The sequence below is a fragment of the Taeniopygia guttata genome, chromosome 33 (genome assembly GCF_048771995.1).
Source record: "Taeniopygia guttata chromosome 33, bTaeGut7.mat, whole genome shotgun sequence".
Lineage (NCBI taxonomy): Eukaryota > Metazoa > Chordata > Aves > Passeriformes > Estrildidae > Taeniopygia > Taeniopygia guttata.
Window position 1 is genome coordinate 2,023,454 of NC_133058.1, and position 18,173 is coordinate 2,041,626.

Sequence of the window (18,173 nt, forward strand, 5' to 3'; positions counted from 1 at the left end):
TATCTAACTGCGTCAGAGGCGTGAAGGCCTCACAAGGCCCAAATCTGAGGCCTAGACTGGAGTAGCTCAAATCTCATAAATCATGCCCTCTTTCTCTCAAAAATGCTGCAACAGGAAGGAACTAATGACCAAGACATTCCATGCCCCCTGCCTTCCACTATGCCAGGTTGCTCCAAGCCCTGTCCAACTGGCCTGGAACACCTCCAGGGATGGCGCTGCCACAGCTTCTCTGGCCAGTCTGTTCCAGGGTCTTTCCAACCTCAAAGAATATAATTTCTTCCCACTCTCCTTCTAAACCTGTCCTTTGTCAGGCTGAACCCATTCCCCCTTGTTCTCTCCCTCCAGAGCCTTTTCCAAAGTCCCTCTCCAGGTCTCCTCAAGCACCTTCAGGCATTGGAAGGAGCTCAAAGGTCTCCCTGGAGTGGCTCCAGCAGCTCCACATCCTTCACCAATTCCAGAAACCAACCAGAGTTCAATCAATAAGAGACAAGAACTAGGTGGTTCAATAATGGTTACCAACACACGGAAATGACACAGGAACCCTCAAGCCCTGTGCTTCTCTGAGACCAGCTCTGCATTCCTCCCACGCTGAGGGAGGGCATCAGCAGGAGGGATCAGCACTGCCAGGGCAAAAGGCGGCCTCTTTTCATGGCCCTTGAAACTGGACATGTGAAATGAGGTACACAAAGCCAAAGGCCAGGTGGACCTGTCATCTCTGAATGGCTCTTTACAGTCTTCCCAGGAACACGAATGACAGTCACTGTTTTGCCAGGGAAACAGCATCTGTTGGGAATGTGGTGCAGAAAATGTGCTTTCTGCTCCTCTCAGAGCCAAAATTCCTACCCATTCTTGTAAGTCCCTCTAAGATAAGGACCCTGTTCAGCTGAGTGACAGTGAAGCAAAAAAGCAACCCAGGAATGCATTTTCCTGCTCACAATACCCTCCATTCACATGGGTGACTTCGCACTGGCACACAGGAGAAGGGAAAGAACCCAAACACATCATTGTACATAAAATCAGATGTGTGGAGGGTTGGACAGATCTCACAGGGATATGGAAACCTCCCCTGAAAACCCAGTCAGGGAGAGCCTGAGCTCTTTTGTGGCTCTAGGCAGGAAGATGCTCAGGATCTCTCAGAGAGGCTCAGCAGGAAGTAGGATTGTGCCTGGATCTCGCTCTGGAAAGGCCAGTGGCTCAACTGAGAGCTGTGGGAATGATTTATAATGCACTGAGAGGGGCCACAGTCCTGCAAGGGTCTTTCATCAGGAGCAAAGAGCAGCCTGGAGGGTGGGGAATGCTGGATCTGCACCACTGTGTGCTCATCCTTCACCTTAATGGGGAGCTGCCCCCAAAGTTGCTATGTATCACTTTTATGGTTCTCCTGTTGGGTATATTTTGGAGCAGCTGTTTTCTGTGGCTTTTTATGGTGGGAAGCAGCCATTTGCCTGCTGTGATATCCTCACAACTAATACTAACTCCTCATTCCCTTTGGTTTTATTTGTGTGTCATGGTTTGACACGGGAAGAGAATTTTTTTTTTGGAAGAGGTTCATCCAGTCAGGGGTCAGGTTTGGATACTGACACTTGGGGTGACCAATTGAAGGTGGACACGCCTCTGAGAACACAGAGGAGTTAAAAGCGGAATTCCCAGGAGGACTCGTCCTTCTTTGGTTCCGGTCATCGCAAGGTACGGACCTCTCCCCAGCCCAGGCTGGCTGGGGGAGGGGAGCCATGCGGCCTGCAGAGGTAGGCCAGGGGGTGAAGGATCGGAACCGGCTGGGCCAGCTCCTGCGGACGGAAGGGTGGAGAACATCTGGGATGTCTTTGTTCCCCCTCCCCTAAGCTAGAGGGAAAAGAGATAGAGAGCCAGCAGACACCTGGGAGTTTGCCGACAGAGGAGAAGGAGAAGGGGCGGAAGATGCCCAGCGTGGGAGACAGGAGAAGGAGTCCTGGGCTGAGATTTCAGCCATCCGGGGAGTCCAGGAATTTTAACCCTTTCCTGGGAAATGAAGGCTTTATGAAATATTGCTCCTCCTGAATTTGAAGAAAAGAGAGACAGCTTGAAACCTCAGATGTTCAGAGAAGAAGGTTGGGGGCAGATGATAGAGTGGCTTTTGGCTGGACTCTGCTTGTTTACCATAGACTGAACCACTCTTTCTTTCAAGAGGGACTGCATTTTAGGGGGATGCACTGGTGAGCCAAGAGACCTTCTTCAGCAACTACCAGTTCTGGAATGGACAGAGAGAGCTGAGGAGGGTGTGAGGATGCCCTCCGTCTTCAGAGAAGAAGAGAAGGCGATCTCTGACCTTGGACCCTCGGCCCCAGGGGAAAATGGGGGGGACTCTAGTCCCGAATTGTGATATTGGACTGTTGTTCCTGGTGGTCCTTGGCAAAGCATCCTTAAAGGGGCCCTATAAGCAGTCTCTGTCCATGCACGGTGGTGAGAGCACTGTGACATGGAGAGGAGAGTGTCGCACTGGCCGGTGGGTCTGGGCAGTGCCACGTGTGACATTGGAAACACAAGAGGTGGCAGCTGTGTTTCCTGGGGGTCTGTGGTGCAAGGGGGAATCCTCTCTTCCCCGATGGACTCAGTATTGATTATATTGAAGGGTGAAAACTTGATTATGGATCCAAATGGGTCCTGCTGGGGTTTGGTGGAGTTGGGTGGAGGGAGGAGAAATGTTTTGGAAGGTTTTCATTTCAAATTTTGTGTGGTTTTTTTTTCTTTCCTTTCTTTTCCTTTTATAGTAGTAGTAGTAGTAGTAGTGTAATAAAGTTTTTCCTTTGTTATTAAGTTTGGCCTGCTTTGCTCTGTTCTTGATCACATTTCACAGCATTTGATTGGTAAGTTGTATTTTCATGGGGCACTGGCATTGTGCCAGTGTCAAACCATGACATTGTGGATTTTTAATCCATTGGTTTGATTGGTTTGTGTGGGTTTGTTTTTTTGGGTTTTTGTCTGTTTTGCTTTGAGTTTTTTGTTTGCTTTTTTATAAGTGAGAGGTGAACTTGGCATAGCCAAACTCAAGAAAATGTACACCAGGCTTGACTTTCCAGAAATTGCTTTTGGCTGGCTTTAACTTCATCCTCCAGGCTCAGGATAACCAGTACATTTGCAGATTTTCCTCTGCAACATCAGCTTGCCCAGACTTTGTTCCGTGTTTCACAAATGGAGAAGAAAATGGATATTGTGCCAAGCTTCATTTCAACCTGCATCAGCATGATAGAAAAGAAGAAAAAAAAAAAAAAAGAAAATATTCACCAGTTAGAGCAGAACCAGTGTCCCACCATCTTCCCCTCCACTGTTATTAATTTTGTACATTTAGAGGCAAACCTGGGCCTAAAGCTTCCATCGCTCAGTTCCTGATGCAGGACTGCAAGGGTCCCACAAGAAAGGCTGGGACAGAGTGTTCAGAGTGTTCAACAGGGCCTGTGGCAACAGCACAAGGGGCGATGGCTTTCAGCTGCAGGAGGCTGATTGAGGTTGGATCTCAGGCAGCTGCTCTTTCCCACTGAGGCTGCTGAGGCACTGGCCCAGGCTGTGGATGCCCCATCCTTGGGAACAGGGCTCTGAGCACCATGGTCTGGGGGAACGTTGCTAAGCATGGAACCAAAGGCTCTCTAGCTCAACTGTCACGTCACAATCCATGTCCCACCTGGAACTGCCAGCAGCCAGCAAGCAGCACAACACAACTGTTGGCCCTGGGGTCAGCACACCCTGCACGCTGCTCCTGCCCGCTCCTGCCACCCTTCTTGCTCCTGCCCCCGGATACCCCCATCATCAGTTTCGATAGCGGCCGAAGGCCTGGATTGTGTCATCCATCCCTGCAGGATGATCACATTTGTCCTGAGAAAGGTACGGTGCCATTCCATGGAGGTGGATCCCCCCAGCTGCCCGGGTGGGCTGGAGTTCTGGGGGGATGGGGTGGGACAGGGACCCCACTCTGAGGTTTTGCTACCTCTGCAGGCTGTCGCAGACGGAGTGGAAGAAATGGAGGTAGACACACAGACTGATATGGAGGAGGAGATGGATGTGGATGGAGAAAATGCTGGAGAGGAAGAGATGGAAGTGGACACACAGACTGATATGGAGGAGGAGATGGAAGTGGATGGAGAAAATGCTGTAGAGGAAGAGATGGAGGTGGATATGGAAGAGGAGATGGACGTCGAAATGGAAGAAGACACTGAAGAAATGGACATTGATGAGAAAGATGAAGAGGAGGCCATGGTCCTGGGATGAAGACCGATGCCAGCAGCAGGACAGGTACGTGGTCCCCACATGACGAGTGGGTTCCCTGCAGCCAGGCTGGGGCTGGGCTGGGTGGTCCCTGCTCCGGCCACACAAGCCCCATCCCAGTGCCTGGGGCCCAGCCCCCAGACCCAGCCAGCCTCAGCTCTGGCAGCAGAGTCCCACTGTGCCAGCCTGGGGACACACGGAAGAGCCCTCTGTGCCTGACTGGAGTGACCATGGCACCTGCTTTTCTTCCAGGACTGATGGAGATCCGGGACAGAGATGGAACCATTTTGTACATAGTTTTTTGAGTTTGTTGTTCGCTTTAGGATATAGGTTTTAGTGCTACGTTTGGTCTTCTGTAAATACATTTCAAATATTGTTGTTAGATATGTTCTTATGTATATACGTTCAATAAATTGTTGTTGTTACAAATATTCTTACAAAAGTCAATGTGTTCTGTGTTTTCGTTGCTGTTCTTCTGTAAATAAACAACCCTGATTTTTCACACCCCAGTTCTCTTTCCATTTGCTTCAGGCACAGGCAGCATTGGATGAGTTGTGGTTTCCACTTGATCGAGGTTCCCAGGGCGGGAGGTTCATCGGGGAGCTGGCACAGCCACCCCAGGAGTGGGGGTACCTGCACAGAGGGGTCCCACTGACAGAGGTCACTGTCTCCTTGCAGTCTCTCTGGACACACTTGGGAGCTGCAGGGGCAAATCCCAGCGTGCCCGGTCCCGTGGGATCCCATGTTGGGACTCAATGTCCCAGCCAGGGTGAGCACTGCTTGTGGCCCTGGGCTCAGCATGGCAGGCCTGGTGCTCACGCCAGTGCAGACTTCAAGCTGGCCATGCACAGCTCCGTGTTTCTCCCAAAAATATCACTGCTGCAGCACCTGGGGTTCCCCAGTGCTGGCCTTGTTATCCCTACTGCATGGAGGATCGCATGGCATGGCAAAGGATGGATCCCATGTGGCATCCAGCCTGCCCTGATCCAGGCTGGGCACCAGCAGGGGAAGGTGCAGTGCAATGTCTGCACAACCCAACCAGCCATCCTACCCCAGCCGCTGCATGAGATGGAAAAGCAGGTGGGGAGTGACTCCAAACAGCGCTGTCTGATTTATCTTAGCCAAAACCAGCACTGGGGGTTGTTGGGAGAAAGGGAGAATTCACATGTTCAGTGACACATTGGAAGGACCCTGATCAGATTCACAGAGTAAGGAGAAATTCTGCATCCCTGATTTGCAGTATTTTCTGCTAAAAAACACACCTGTCAGCCCAGGTAAAAGCAGATGTTCAATAGAGAGCTGGGTGGGATTAGGTAACAAGCAGATAGGAATAGGGAAGCAGCAGTATGTGACTTCTGTGTAGTTCTGAATGATGTTGTTCAAGACTGAGCTGCATAGTAATAAGAAATGGAAAAGCAATGATGGGAAAATTAATAGACATACACAACAATGGAGATGAGATTGGATCTGAGGCAGGACTTGGTTCCAATCAAATCTGCCTGGGAAGAGGCCTGGCTTAAACTCTCATTGTTTGCTTTCCTTTGAAGAACAACAATATCCAAAATATGACAGATGAATATTCCTGGGGTAGAGGTTGGTAATTCAATTGCAAACCTCAGGAGAGGAAGGATTGCAGGAACCACAAGAGGAAGACAAATTGTAGTCTCATCAAACAACAGAAAAGTCCAGGGCCTGTGTATAAATATACAGCGCTTGTGTTGAATTCTTCCAGGAAAATGCAAGTCTGAAGTGAATCCCAGGTGTTTGACTTCATGAAAATTAGCAAGCCCTGATTCGATTTCCTTCCCAGTCGGTGAATATGAAATCCCTGGGCAGATGCCTCAGTTCCAGGTGTAGGTAGAGTTACTGTATCCAGGAACCTCTCTCTCCTCTGCATCTCCCATTTTTCTGAAAACAAGTCCACACAGTGGCCCCAGCAGCAGCACGTGTCACCCTCTGAGCTGCACTCGCTGAGATTTAGATTTCAGCCCCACTGAAGAACAACAAAGGCTCCTTTGTGGCCATACCCAGAGACAGAGCCCAGAACTGATGTTGGAAGGGATTTAAAGGGCAAACACAGGTGGCTCTAATCCCCCTTCTCACTTCACCTCGGCAATGTAGCTCTTCTTTTGGCCAAGTTCAGCAGCCCACTCATAGAATCCTAGAATGGTTTGGCTTAGGAAGGAACTAATGACCATCTCATTCCATGCCCCCTGCCTTCCACTATGCTAGGTCTCTCCAAGCCCTGTCCAATTGGTCTGGAACACCTCCAGGGATGGAGCTGCCACAGCTTCTCTGGTCAGTCTGTTCCAGGCTCTTTCCAATCTCACAGAAAAGAATTTCTTCCCACTCTCCTTCTAAACCTGTCCTTTGTCAGGCTGAACCCATTCCCCCTTGTTCTCTCCCTCCAGAGCCTTTTCCAAAGTCCCTCTCCAGGTCTCCTCAAGCACCTTCAGGCATTGGAAGGAGCTCAAAGGTCTCCCTGGAGTGGCTCCAGCAGCTCCACATCCTTCACCAATTCCAGAAACCAACCAGAGTTCAATAAATAGGATACAAGAACTAGGTGGTTCAATAATGGTTACCAACACACGGAAATGACACAGGAACCCTCAAGCCCTGTGGCTCTCTGAGACCAGCTCTGCATTCCTCCCACGCTGAGGGAGGGCATCAGCAGGAGGGATCAGCACTGCCAGGGCAAAAGGTGGCCTCTTTTCATGGCCCTTGAAACTGGGCATGTGAAATGAGGTACACAAAGCCAAAGGCCAGGTGGACCTGTCATCTCTGAATGGCTCTTTACAGTCTTCCCAGGAACATGGATGACAGTCACTGTTTTGCCAGGGAAAGAGCATCTGTTGGGAATGTGGTGCAGAAAATGTGCTTTCTGCTCCTCTCAGAGCCAAAATTCCTACCCATTCTTGTTAGTCCCTCTAAGATAAGGACCCTGTTCAGCTGAGTGACAGTGAAGCAAAAAAGCAACCCAGGAATGCATTTTCCTGCTCACAATACCCTCCATTCACATGGGTGACTTCGCACTGGCACACAGGAGTAGGGAAGGAACCCAAACACATCGTTTTACATAAAATCAGATGTGTTGAGGGTTGGACAGATCTCATAGGGATATGGAAACCTCCCCTGAAAACCCAGTCAGGGAGAGCCTGAGCTCTTCTGTGGCTCTAGGCAGGAAGATGCTCAGGATCTCCCAGAGAGGCTCAGCAGGCAGTAGGATTGTGCCTGGATCTCGCTCTGGAAAGGCCAGTGGCTCAACTGAGAGCTGTGGGAATGATTTATAATGCACTGAGAGGGGCCACAGTCCTGCAAGGGTCTTTCATCAGGAGCAAAGAGCAGCCTGGAGGGTGGGGAATGCTGGAGCTGTACCACTGTGTGCTCATCCTTCACCTGAATGGGGAGCTGCCCCCAAAGTTGCTATGTATCACTTTTATGGTTCTCCTGTTGGGTATATTTTGGAGCAGCTGTTTTCTGTGGGTTTTTATGGTGGGAAGCAGCCATTTGCCTGCTGTGATATCCTCACAACTAATACTAACTCCTCATTCCCTTTGGTTTTATTTGGGTTTTTTTAATCCATTGGTTTGATTGGTTTGTGTGGGTTTGTTTTTTGGGTTTTTGTCTGTTTTTGTTTGAGTTTTTTGTTTGCTTTTTTATAAGACTCAGGTGAAGATGGCATAGCCAAACTCAAGAAAATGTACACCAGGCTTGACTTTCCAGAAATTGCTTTTGGCTGGCTTTAACTGCATCCTCCAGGCTCAGGATAACCAGTACATTTGCAGGTTTTCCTCTGCAGCATCAGCTTGCCCAGACTTTGTTCCGTGTTTCACAAATGGAGAAGAAAATGGATATTGTGCCAAGCTTCATTTCAACCTGCATCAGCATGATAGAAAAGAAGAAAAAAAAAAAGAAAATATTCACCAGTTAGAGCAGAACCAGTGTCCCACCATCTTCCCCTCCACTGTTATTAATTTTGTACATTTAGAGGCAAACCTGGGCCTAAAGCTTCCATGGCTCAGTTCCTGATGCAGGACTGCAAGGGTCCCACAAGAAAGGCTGGGACAGAGTGTTCAGAGTGTTCAACAGGGCCTGTGGCAACAGCACAGGGGGCGATGGCTTTCAGCTGCAGGAGGCTGATTGAGGTTGGATCTCAGGAAGCTGCTCTTTCCCACTGAGGCTGCTGAGGCACTGGCCCAGGCTGTGGATGCCCCATCCTTGGGAACAGGGCTCTGAGCACCATGGTCTGGGGGAACGTTGCTAAGCATGGAACCAAAGGCTCTCTAGCTCAACTGTCACGTCACAATCCATGTCCCACCTGGAACTGCCAGCACCCAGCAAGCAGCACAACACAACTGTTGGCCCTGGGGTCAGCACACCCTGCACGCTGCTCCTGCCCGCTCCTGCCACCCTTCTTGTTCCTGCCCCCGGATACCCCCATCATCAGTTTCGATAGCTGCCGAAGGCCTGGATTGTGTCATCCATCCCTGCAGGATGCTCACATTTGTCCTGAGGAAGGTACGGTGCCATTCCATGGAGGTGGATCCCCCCAGCTGCCCGGGTGGGCTGGAGTTCTGGGGGGATGGGGTGGGACAGGGACCCCACTCTGAGGTTTTGCTACCTCTGCAGGCTGTCGCAGACAGAGAGGAAGAGATGGAGGTGGACACACAGATTGATATGGAGTAGGAGATGGAAGTGGATGGAGAACACACGGAAGAGGAAGAGATGGAGGTGGATGTGGAAGAGGAGATGGATGTGGAAATGGAAGAATACACTGAGGACATGGACATTGATGAACAAGATGAAGAGGAGGCCATGGTCCTGGGATGAAGACCGATGCCAGCAGCGACAGGTACGTGGTCCCCACAGGCAGAGTGGGTTCCCTGCAGCCAGGCTGGGGCTGGGCTGGGTGGTCCCTGCTCCGGCCACACAAGCCCCATCCCAGTGCCTGGGGCCCAGCCCCCAGACCCAGCCAGCCTCAGCTCTGGCAGCAGGGTCCCACTGTGCCAGCCTGGGGACACACGGAAGAGCCCTCTGTGCCTGACTGGAGTGACCATGGCACCTGCTTTTCTTCCAGGACTGATGGAGATCCCGGGCCGAGATGGAACCATTTTGTACATAGTTTTTAGAGTTTGTTGTTCGCTTTAGGATATAGGTTTTAGTGCTACGTTTGGTCTTCTGTAAATACGTTTCAAATATTGTTGTTAGATATGTTCTTATGTATATACGTTCAATAAATTGTTGTTGTTACAAATATTCTTACAAAAGTCAATGTGCTCTGTGTTTTCGTTGCTGTTCTTCTGTAAATAAACAACCCTGATTTTTCACACCCCAGTTCTCTTTCCATTTGCTTCAGGCACAGGCAGCATTGGCAAAGTTGTGTTTTCCGCTTGCTCCAGGTTCCCAGGGCGGGAGGTTCATGGGGGAGCTGGCACAGCCACCCCAGGAGTGGGGGTACCTGCACAGAGGGGTCCCACTGACAGAGGTCACTGTCTCCTTGCAGTCTCTCTGGACACACTTGGGAGCTGCAGGGGCAATTCCCAGCATGCCCGGTCCCGTGGGATCCCATGTTGGGACTCAATGTCCCAGCCAGGGTGAGCACTGCTTGTGGCCCTGGGCTCAGCATGGCAGGCCTGGTGCTCACACCACTGCAGACTTCAAGCTGGCCATGCACAGCTCCGTGTTTCTCCCAAAAATATCACTGCTGCAGCACCTGGGGTTCCCCAGTGCTGGGCTTGTTATCCCTACTGCATGGAGGATCGCATGGCATGGCAAAGGATGGATCCCATGTGGCATCCAACCTGCCCTGATCCAGGCTGGGCACCAGCAGGGGAAGGTGCAGTGCAATGTCTGCACAATCCAACCAGCCATCCGACCCCAGCCACTGCATGAGATGGAAAAGCAGGTGGGGAGTGACTCCAAACAGCACTGTCTGATTTATCTTAGCCAAAACCAGCACTGGGGGTTGTTGGGAGAAAGGGAGAATTCACATGTTCAGTGACACATTGGAAAAGGACCTTAATCAGATTCACAGAGCAAGGAGAAATTCTGCATCCCTGATTTGCAGTATTTTCAGCTAAAAAACACACTTGTCAGCCCAGGTAAAAGCAGATGTTCAATAGAGAGCTGGGTGGGATTAGGTAACAAGCAGATAGGAATAGGGAAGCAGCAGTATGTGACTACTGTGTAGTTCTGAATGATGTTGTTCAAGACTGAGCTGCATAGTAATAAGAAATGGAAAAGCAATGATGGGAAAATTAATAGACGTACACAACAATGGAGATGAGATTGGATCTGAGGCAGGACTTGGTTCCAATCAAATCTGCCTGGGAAGAGGCTGGACTTCAAATCGCATTGTTTGCTTTCCTTTGAAGAACAACAATATCCAAAATATGACAGATGAATATTCCTGGGGTAGAGGTTGGTAATTCAACTGCAAACCTCGGGAGAGGAAGGATTGCAGGAACCACAAGAGGAAGACAAATTGTAGTCTCATCAAACAACAGAAAAGTCCAGTGCCTGTGTATAAATATACAGCGCTTGTGTTGAATTCTTCCAGGAAAATGCAAGACTGAAGTGAATCCCAGGTGTTTGACTTCATGAAAATTAGCAAGCCCTGATTCGATTTCCTTCCCAGTCGGTGAATATGAAATCCCTGGGCAGATGCCTCAGTTCCAGGTGTAGGTAGAGTTACTGTATCCAGGAACCTCTCCTCTGCATCTCCCATTTTTCTGAAAACAAGTCCACACAGTGGCCCCAGCGGCAGCACGTGTCACCCTCTGAGCTGCACTCGCTGAGATTTAGATTTCAGCCCCACTGAAGAACAACAAAGGCTCCTTTGTGCCCACACCCAGAGACAGAGCCCAGAATTGATGTTGGAAGGGATTTAAAGGGCAAACACAGGTGGCTCTAATCCCCCTTCTCACTTCACCTCGGCAATGTAGCTCTTCTTTTGGCCAAGTTCAGCAGCCCACTCATAGAATCCTAGAATGGTTTGGCTTAGGAAGGAACTCATGACCATCTCATTCCATGCCCCCTGCCTTCCACTATGCCAGGTTGTTGCAAGCCCTGTCCAATTGGTCTGGAACACCTCCAGGCATGGAGCTGCCACAGCTTCTCTGGTCAGTCTGTTCCAGGCTCTTTCCAATCTCACAGAAAAGAATTTCTTCCCACTCTCCTTCGAAACCTGTCCTTTGTCAGGCTGAACCCATTCCCCCTTGTTCTCTCCCTCCAGAGCCTTTTCCAAAGTCCCTCTCCAGGTCTCCTCAAGCACCTTCAGGCATTGGAAGGAGCTCAAAGGTCTCCCTGGGGTGGCTCCAGCAGCTCCACATCCTTCACCAATTCCAGAAACCAACCAGAGTTCAATAAATGGGAGACAAGAACTAGGTGGTTCAATCATGGTTACCAACACACGGACATGACACAGGAACCCTCAAGCCCTGTGGCTCTCTGAGACCAGCTCTGCATTCCTCCCACGCTGAGGGAGGGCATCAGCAGGAGGGATCAGCACTGCCAGGGCAAAAGGCGGCCTCTTTTCATGGCCCTTGAAACTGGACATGTGAAATGAGGTACACAAAGCCAAAGGCCAGGTGGACCTGTCATCTCTGAATGGCTCTTTACAGTCTTCCCAGGAACATGAATGACAGTCACTGTTTTGCCAGGGAAACAGCATCTGTTGGGAATGTGGTGCAGAAAATGTGCTTTCTGCTCCTCTCAGAGCCAAAATTCCTACCCATTCTTGTAAGTCCCTCTAAGAAAAGGACCCTGTTCAGCTGAGTGACAGTGAAGCAAAAAAGCAACCCAGGAATGCATTTTCCTGCTCACAATACCCTCCATTCACATGGGTGACTTCGCACTGGCACACAGGAGAAGGGAAGGAACCCAAACACATCATTGTACATAAAATCAGATGTGTTGAGGGATGAACACATCTCACAGGGATATGGAAACCTCCCCTGAAAACCCAGTCAGGGAGAGCCTGAGCTCTTTTGTGGCTCTAGGCAGGAAGATGCTCAGGATCTCCCAGAGAGGCTCAGCAGGCAGTAGGATTGTGCCTGGATCTCGCTCTGGAAATGCCAGTGGCTCAACTGAGAGCTGTGGGAATGATTTATAATGCACTGAGAGGGGCCACAGTCCTGCAAGGGTCTTTCATCAGGAGCAAAGAGCAGCCTGGAGGGTGGGGAATGCTGGAGCTGTACCACTGTGTGCTCATCCTTCACCTTAATGGGGAGCTGCCCCCAGAGTTGCTATGTATCGCTTTTATGGTTCTCCTGTTGGGTATATTTTGGAGCAGCTGTTTTCTGTGGCTTTTCATGGTGGGAAGCAGCCATTTGCCTGCTGTGATATCCTCACAACTAATACTAACTCCTCATTCCCTTTGGTTTTATTTGTGTTTCTTTAATCCATTGGTTTGATTGGTTTGTGTGGGTTTGTTTGTTTGGGTTTTTTTCTGTTTTGCTTTGAGATTTTTGTTTGCTTTTTTATAAGTGAGAGGTGAACTTGGCATAGCAAAACTCAAGAAAATGTACACCACGCTTGACTTCCCAGAAATTGCTTTTGGCTGGCTTTAACTTCATCCTCCAGGCTCAGGATAACCAGTACATTTGCAGATTTTCCTCTGCAACATCAGCTTGCCCAGACTTTGTTCCGTGTTTCACAAATGGAGAAGAAAATGGATATTGTGCCAAGCTTCATTTCAACCTGCATCAGCATGATAGAAAAGAAGAAGAAAAAAAAAAGAAAATATTCACCAGTTAGAGCAGAACCAGTGTCCCACCATCTTCCCCTCCACTGTTATTAATTTTGTACATTTAGAGGCAAACCTGGGCCTAAAGCTTCCATCGCTCAGTTCCTGATGCAGGACTGCAAGGGTCCCACAAGAAAGGCTGGGACAGTGTTCAGAGTGTTCAACAGGGCCTGTGGCAACAGCACAAGGGGCGATGGCTTTCAGCTGCAGGAGGCTGATTGATGTTGGATCTCAGGAAGCTGCTCTTTTCCACTGAGGCTGCTGAGGCACTGGCCCAGGCTGTGGATGCCCCATCCTTGGGAACAGGGCTCTGAGCACCATGGTCTGGGGGAACGTTGCTAAGCATGGAACCAAAGGCTCTCTAGCTCAACTGTCACGTCACAATCCATGTCCCACCTGGAACTGCCAGCAGCCAGCAAGCAGCACAACACAACTGTTGGCCCTGGGGTCAGCACACCCTGCGCTCTGCTCCTGCCCGCTCCTGCCACCCTTCTTGTTCCTGCCCCCGGATACCCCCATCATCAGTTTCGACAGCTGCCGAAGGCCTGGATTGTGTCATCCATCCCTGCAGGATGCTCACCTTTGTCCTGAGGAAGGTACGGTGCCATTCCATGGAGGTGGATCCCCCCAGCTGCCCGGGTGGGCTGGAGTTCTGGGGGGATGGGGTGGGACAGGGACCCCACTCTGAGGTTTTGCTACCTCTGCAGGCTGTCGCAGACAGAGAAGAAGAGATGGAGGTAGACACACAGACTGATATGGAGGAGGAGATGGATGTGGATGGAGAAGAGACCGGAGAGGAAGAGATGGAAGTGGATGTGGAAGAGGGCACGGATGTGGAAATGGAAGAGTACGCTGAGGACATGGAAATTGATCAAGAAGATGAAGAGGAGGCCATGGTCCTGGGATGAAGACCGATGCCAGCAGCGACAGGTACGTGGTCCCCACAGGCAGAGTGGGTTCCCTGCAGCCAGGCTGGGGCTGGGCTGGGTGGTCCCTGCTCCGGCCACACAAGCCCCATCCCAGTGCCTGGGGCCCAGCCCCCAGACCCAGCCAGCCTCAGCTCTGGCAGCAGAGTCCCACTGTGCCGGCCTGGGGACACACGGAAGAGCCCTCTGTGCCTGACTGGAGTGACCATGGCACCTGCTTTTCTTCCAGGACTGATAGAGATCCCGGGCAGAGATGGAACCATTTTGTGCATAGTTTTTCGAGTTTGTTGTTCGCTTTAGGATATAGGTTTTAGTGCTACGTTTGGTCTTCTGTAAATACGTTTCAAATATTGTTGTTAGATATGTTCTTATGTATATACGTTCAATAAATTGTTGTTGTTACAAATATTCTTAAAAAAGTCAATGTGTTCTGTGTTTTCGTTGCTGTTCTTCTGTAAATAAACAACCCTGATTTTTCACACCCCAGTTCTCTTTCCATTTGCTTCAGGCACAGGCAGCATTGGCAAAGTTGTGTTTTCCACTTGCTCCAGGTTCCCAGGGCGGGAGGTTCATGGGGGAGCTGGCACAGCCACCCCAGGAGTGGGGGGACCTGCACAGAGGGGTCCCACTGACAGAGGTCACTGTCTCCTTGCAGTCTCTCTGGACACACTTGGTAGCTGCAGGGGCAAATCCCAGCGTGCCCGGTCCCGTGGGATCCCATGTTGGGACTCAATGTCCCAGCCAGGGTGAGCACTGCTTGTGGCCCTGGGCTCAGCATGGCAGGCCTGGTGCTCACACCACTGCAGACTTCAAGCTGGCCATGCACAGCTCCGTGTTTCTCCCAAAAATATCACTGCTGCAGCACCTGGGGTTCCCCAGTGCTGGGCTTGTTATCCCTACTGCATGGAGGATCGCATGGCATGGCAAAGGATGGATCCCATGTGGCATCCAACCTGCCCTGATCCAGGCTGGGCACCAGCAGGGGAAGGTGCAGTGCAATGTCTGCACAACCCAACCAGCCATCCTACCCCAGCCACTGGATGAGATGGAAAAGCAGGTGGGGAGTGACTCCAAACAGCGCTGTCTGATTTATCTTAGCCAAAACCAGCACTGGGGGTTGTTGGGAGAAAGGGAGAATTCACATGTTCAGTGACACATTGGAAAGGACCTTGATCAGATTCACAGAGCAAGGAGAAATTCTGCATCCCTGATTTGCAGTATTTTCAGCTAAAAAACACACCTGTCAGCCCAGGTAAAAGCAGATGTTCAATAGAGAGCTGGGTGGGATTAGGTAACAAGCAGATAGGAATAGGGAAGCAGCAGTATGTGACTTCTGTGTAGTTCTGAATGATGTTGTTCAAGACTGAGCTGCATAGTAATAAGAAATGGAAAAGCAATGATGGGAAAATTAATAGACGTACACAACAATGGAGATGAGATTGGATCTGAGGCAGGACTTGGTTCCAATCAAATCTGCCTGGGAAGAGGCCTGGCTTAAAATCGCATTGTTTGCTTTCCTTTGAAGAACAACAATATCCAAAATATGACAGATGAGTATTCCTGGGGTAGAGGTTGGTAATTCAACTGCAAACCTCGGGAGAGGAAGGATTGCAGGAACCACAAGAGGAAGACAAATTGTAGTCTCATCAAACAACAGAAAAGTCCAGTGCCTGTGTATAAATATACAGCGCTTGAGTTGAATTCTTCCAGGAAAATGCAAGTCTGAAGTGAATCCCAGGTGTTTGACTTCATGAAAATTAGCAAGCCCTGATTCGATTTCCTTCCCAGTCGGTGAATATGAAATCCCTGGGCAGATGCCTCAGTTCCAGGTGTAGGTAGAGTTACTGTATCCAGGAACCTCTCCTCTGCATCTCCCATTTTTTCTGAAAACAAGTCCACACAGTGGCCCCAGCGGCAGCACGTGTCACCCTCTGAGCTGCACTCGCTGAGATTTAGATTTCAGCCCCACTGAAGAACATCAAAGGCTCCTTTGTGGCCAAACCCAGAGACAGAGCCCAGAATTGATGTTGGAAGGGATTTAAAGGGCAAACACAGGTGGCTCTAATCCCCCTTCTCACTTCACCTCGGCAATGTAGCTCTTCTTTTGGCCAAGTTCAGCAGCCCACTCATAGAATCCTAGCATGGTTTGGCTTAGGAAGGAACTCATGACCATCTCATTCCATGCCCCCTGCCTTCCACTATGCTAGGTCTCTCCAAGCCCTGTCCAATTGGTCTGGAACACCTCCAGGGATGGAGCTGCCACAGCTTCTCTGGTCAGTCTGTTCCAGGCTCTTTCCAATCTCACAGAAAAGAATTTCTTCCCACTCTCCTTCTAAACCTGTCCTTTGTCAGGCTGAACCCATTCCCCCTTGTTCTCTCCCTCCAGACCCTTTCCCAAAGTCCCTCTCCAGGTCTCCTCAAGCACCTTCAGGCATTGGAAGGAGCTCAAAGGTCTCCCTGGAGTGGCTCCAGCAGCTCCACATCCTTCACCAATTCCAGAAACCAACCAGAGTTCAATAAATAAGAGACAAGAACTAGGTGGTTCAATAATGGTTACCAACACACGGACATGACACAGGAACCCTCAAGCCCTGTGCTTCTCTGAGACCAGCTCTGCATTCCTCCCACGCTGAGGGAGGGCATCAGCAGGAGGGATCAGCACTGCCAGGGCAAAAGGTGGCCTCTTTTCATGGCCCTTGAAACTGGGCATGTGAAATGAGGTACACAAAGCCAAAGGCCAGGTGGACCTGTCATCTCTGAATGGCTCTTCACAGTCTTCCCAGGAACATGAATGACAGTCACTGTTTTGCCAGGGAAACAGCATCTGTTGGGAATGTGGAGCAGAAAATGTGCTTTCTGCTCCTCTCAGAGCCAAAATTCCTACCCATTCTTGTAAGTCCCTCTAAGATAAGGACCCTGTTCAGCTGAGTGACAGTGAAGCAAAAAAGCAACCCAGGAATGCATTTTCCTGCTCACAATACCCTCCATTCACATGGGTGACTTCGCACTGGCACACAGGAGTAGGGAAGGAACCCAAACACATCATTGTACATAAAATCAGATGTGTTGAGGGGTGAACACATCTCACAGGGATATGGAAACCTCCCCTGAAAACCCAGTCAGGGAGAGCCTGAGCTCTTTTGTGGCTCTAGGCAGGAAGATGCTCAGGATCTCCCAGAGAGGCTCAGCAGGCAGTAGGATTGTGCCTGGATCTCGCTCTGGAAATGCCAGTGGCTCAACTGAGAGCTGTGGGAATGATTTATAATGCACTGAGAGGGGCCAGAGACCTGCAAGCGTCTTTCATCAGGAGCAAAGAGCAGCCTGGAGGGTGGGGAATGCTGGAGCTGTATCACTGTGTGCTCATCCTTCACCTTAATGGGGAGCTGCCCCCAAAGTTGCTATGTATCACTTTTATGGATCTCCTGTTGGGTATATTTTGGAGCAGCTGTTTTCTGTGGCTTTTTATGGTGGGAAGCAGCCATTTGCCTGCTGTGATATCCTCACAACTAATACTAACTCCTCATTCCCTTTGGTTTTATTTGGGTTTTTTTAATCCATTGGTTTGATTGGTTTGTGTGGGTTTGTTTTTTTGGGTTTTTGTCTGTTTTTGTTTGAGATTTTTGTTTCCTTTTTTATAAGTGAGAGGTGAACTTGTCATAGCCAAACTCAAGAAAATGTACACCAGGCTTGACTTTCCAGAAATTGCTTTTGGCTGGCTTTAACTTCATCCTCCAGGCTCAGGATCACCAGTATATTTGCAGGTTTTGCTCTGCAATGTCAGCTTGCCCAGACTTTGTTCCATGTTTCACAAATGGAGAACAAAAGGGATATTGTGCCAAGCTTCATTTCAACCTGCATCAGCATGAGAGAAAAGAAGAAAAAAAAAAAAAGAAAATATTCACCAGTTAGAGCAGAACCAGTGTCCCACCATCTTCCCCTCCACTGTTATTAATTTTGTACATTTAGAGGCAAACCTGGGCCTAAAGCTTCCATCGCTCGGTTCCTGATGCAGGACTGCAAGGGTCCCACAAGAAAGGCTGGGACAGAGTGTTCAGAGTGTTCAACAGGGCCTGTGGCAACAGCACAAGGGGCGATGGCTTTCAGCTGCAGGAGGCTGATTGAGGTTGGATCTCAGGAAGCTGCTCTTTCCCACTGAGGCTGCTGAGGCACTGGCCCAGGCTGTGGATGCCCCATCCTTGGGAACAGGGCTCTGAGCACCATGGTCTGGGGGAACGTTGCTAAGCATGGAACCAAAGGCTCTCTAG

At 50.0% G+C, this 18,173-nt stretch overlaps 2 protein-coding genes across 2 annotated transcripts in view; one reads left to right on the forward strand and one right to left on the reverse strand.

Annotated features, from left to right (window-relative positions):
* LOC105760508 (uncharacterized) overlaps positions 1–18,173 on the reverse strand; it is a 483,916-nt gene that overhangs the window by 64,252 nt on the left and 401,491 nt on the right. The window lies entirely within an intron of this gene.
* LOC115496268 (uncharacterized) overlaps positions 4,063–18,173 on the forward strand; it is a 52,288-nt gene continuing 38,177 nt past the window's right edge. The window contains exon 1 of the mRNA XM_072920808.1: positions 4,063–4,227. Coding sequence (XP_072776909.1) covers positions 4,063–4,227 — 165 coding nt within the window. The remainder of the gene's footprint in view (positions 4,228–18,173) is intronic.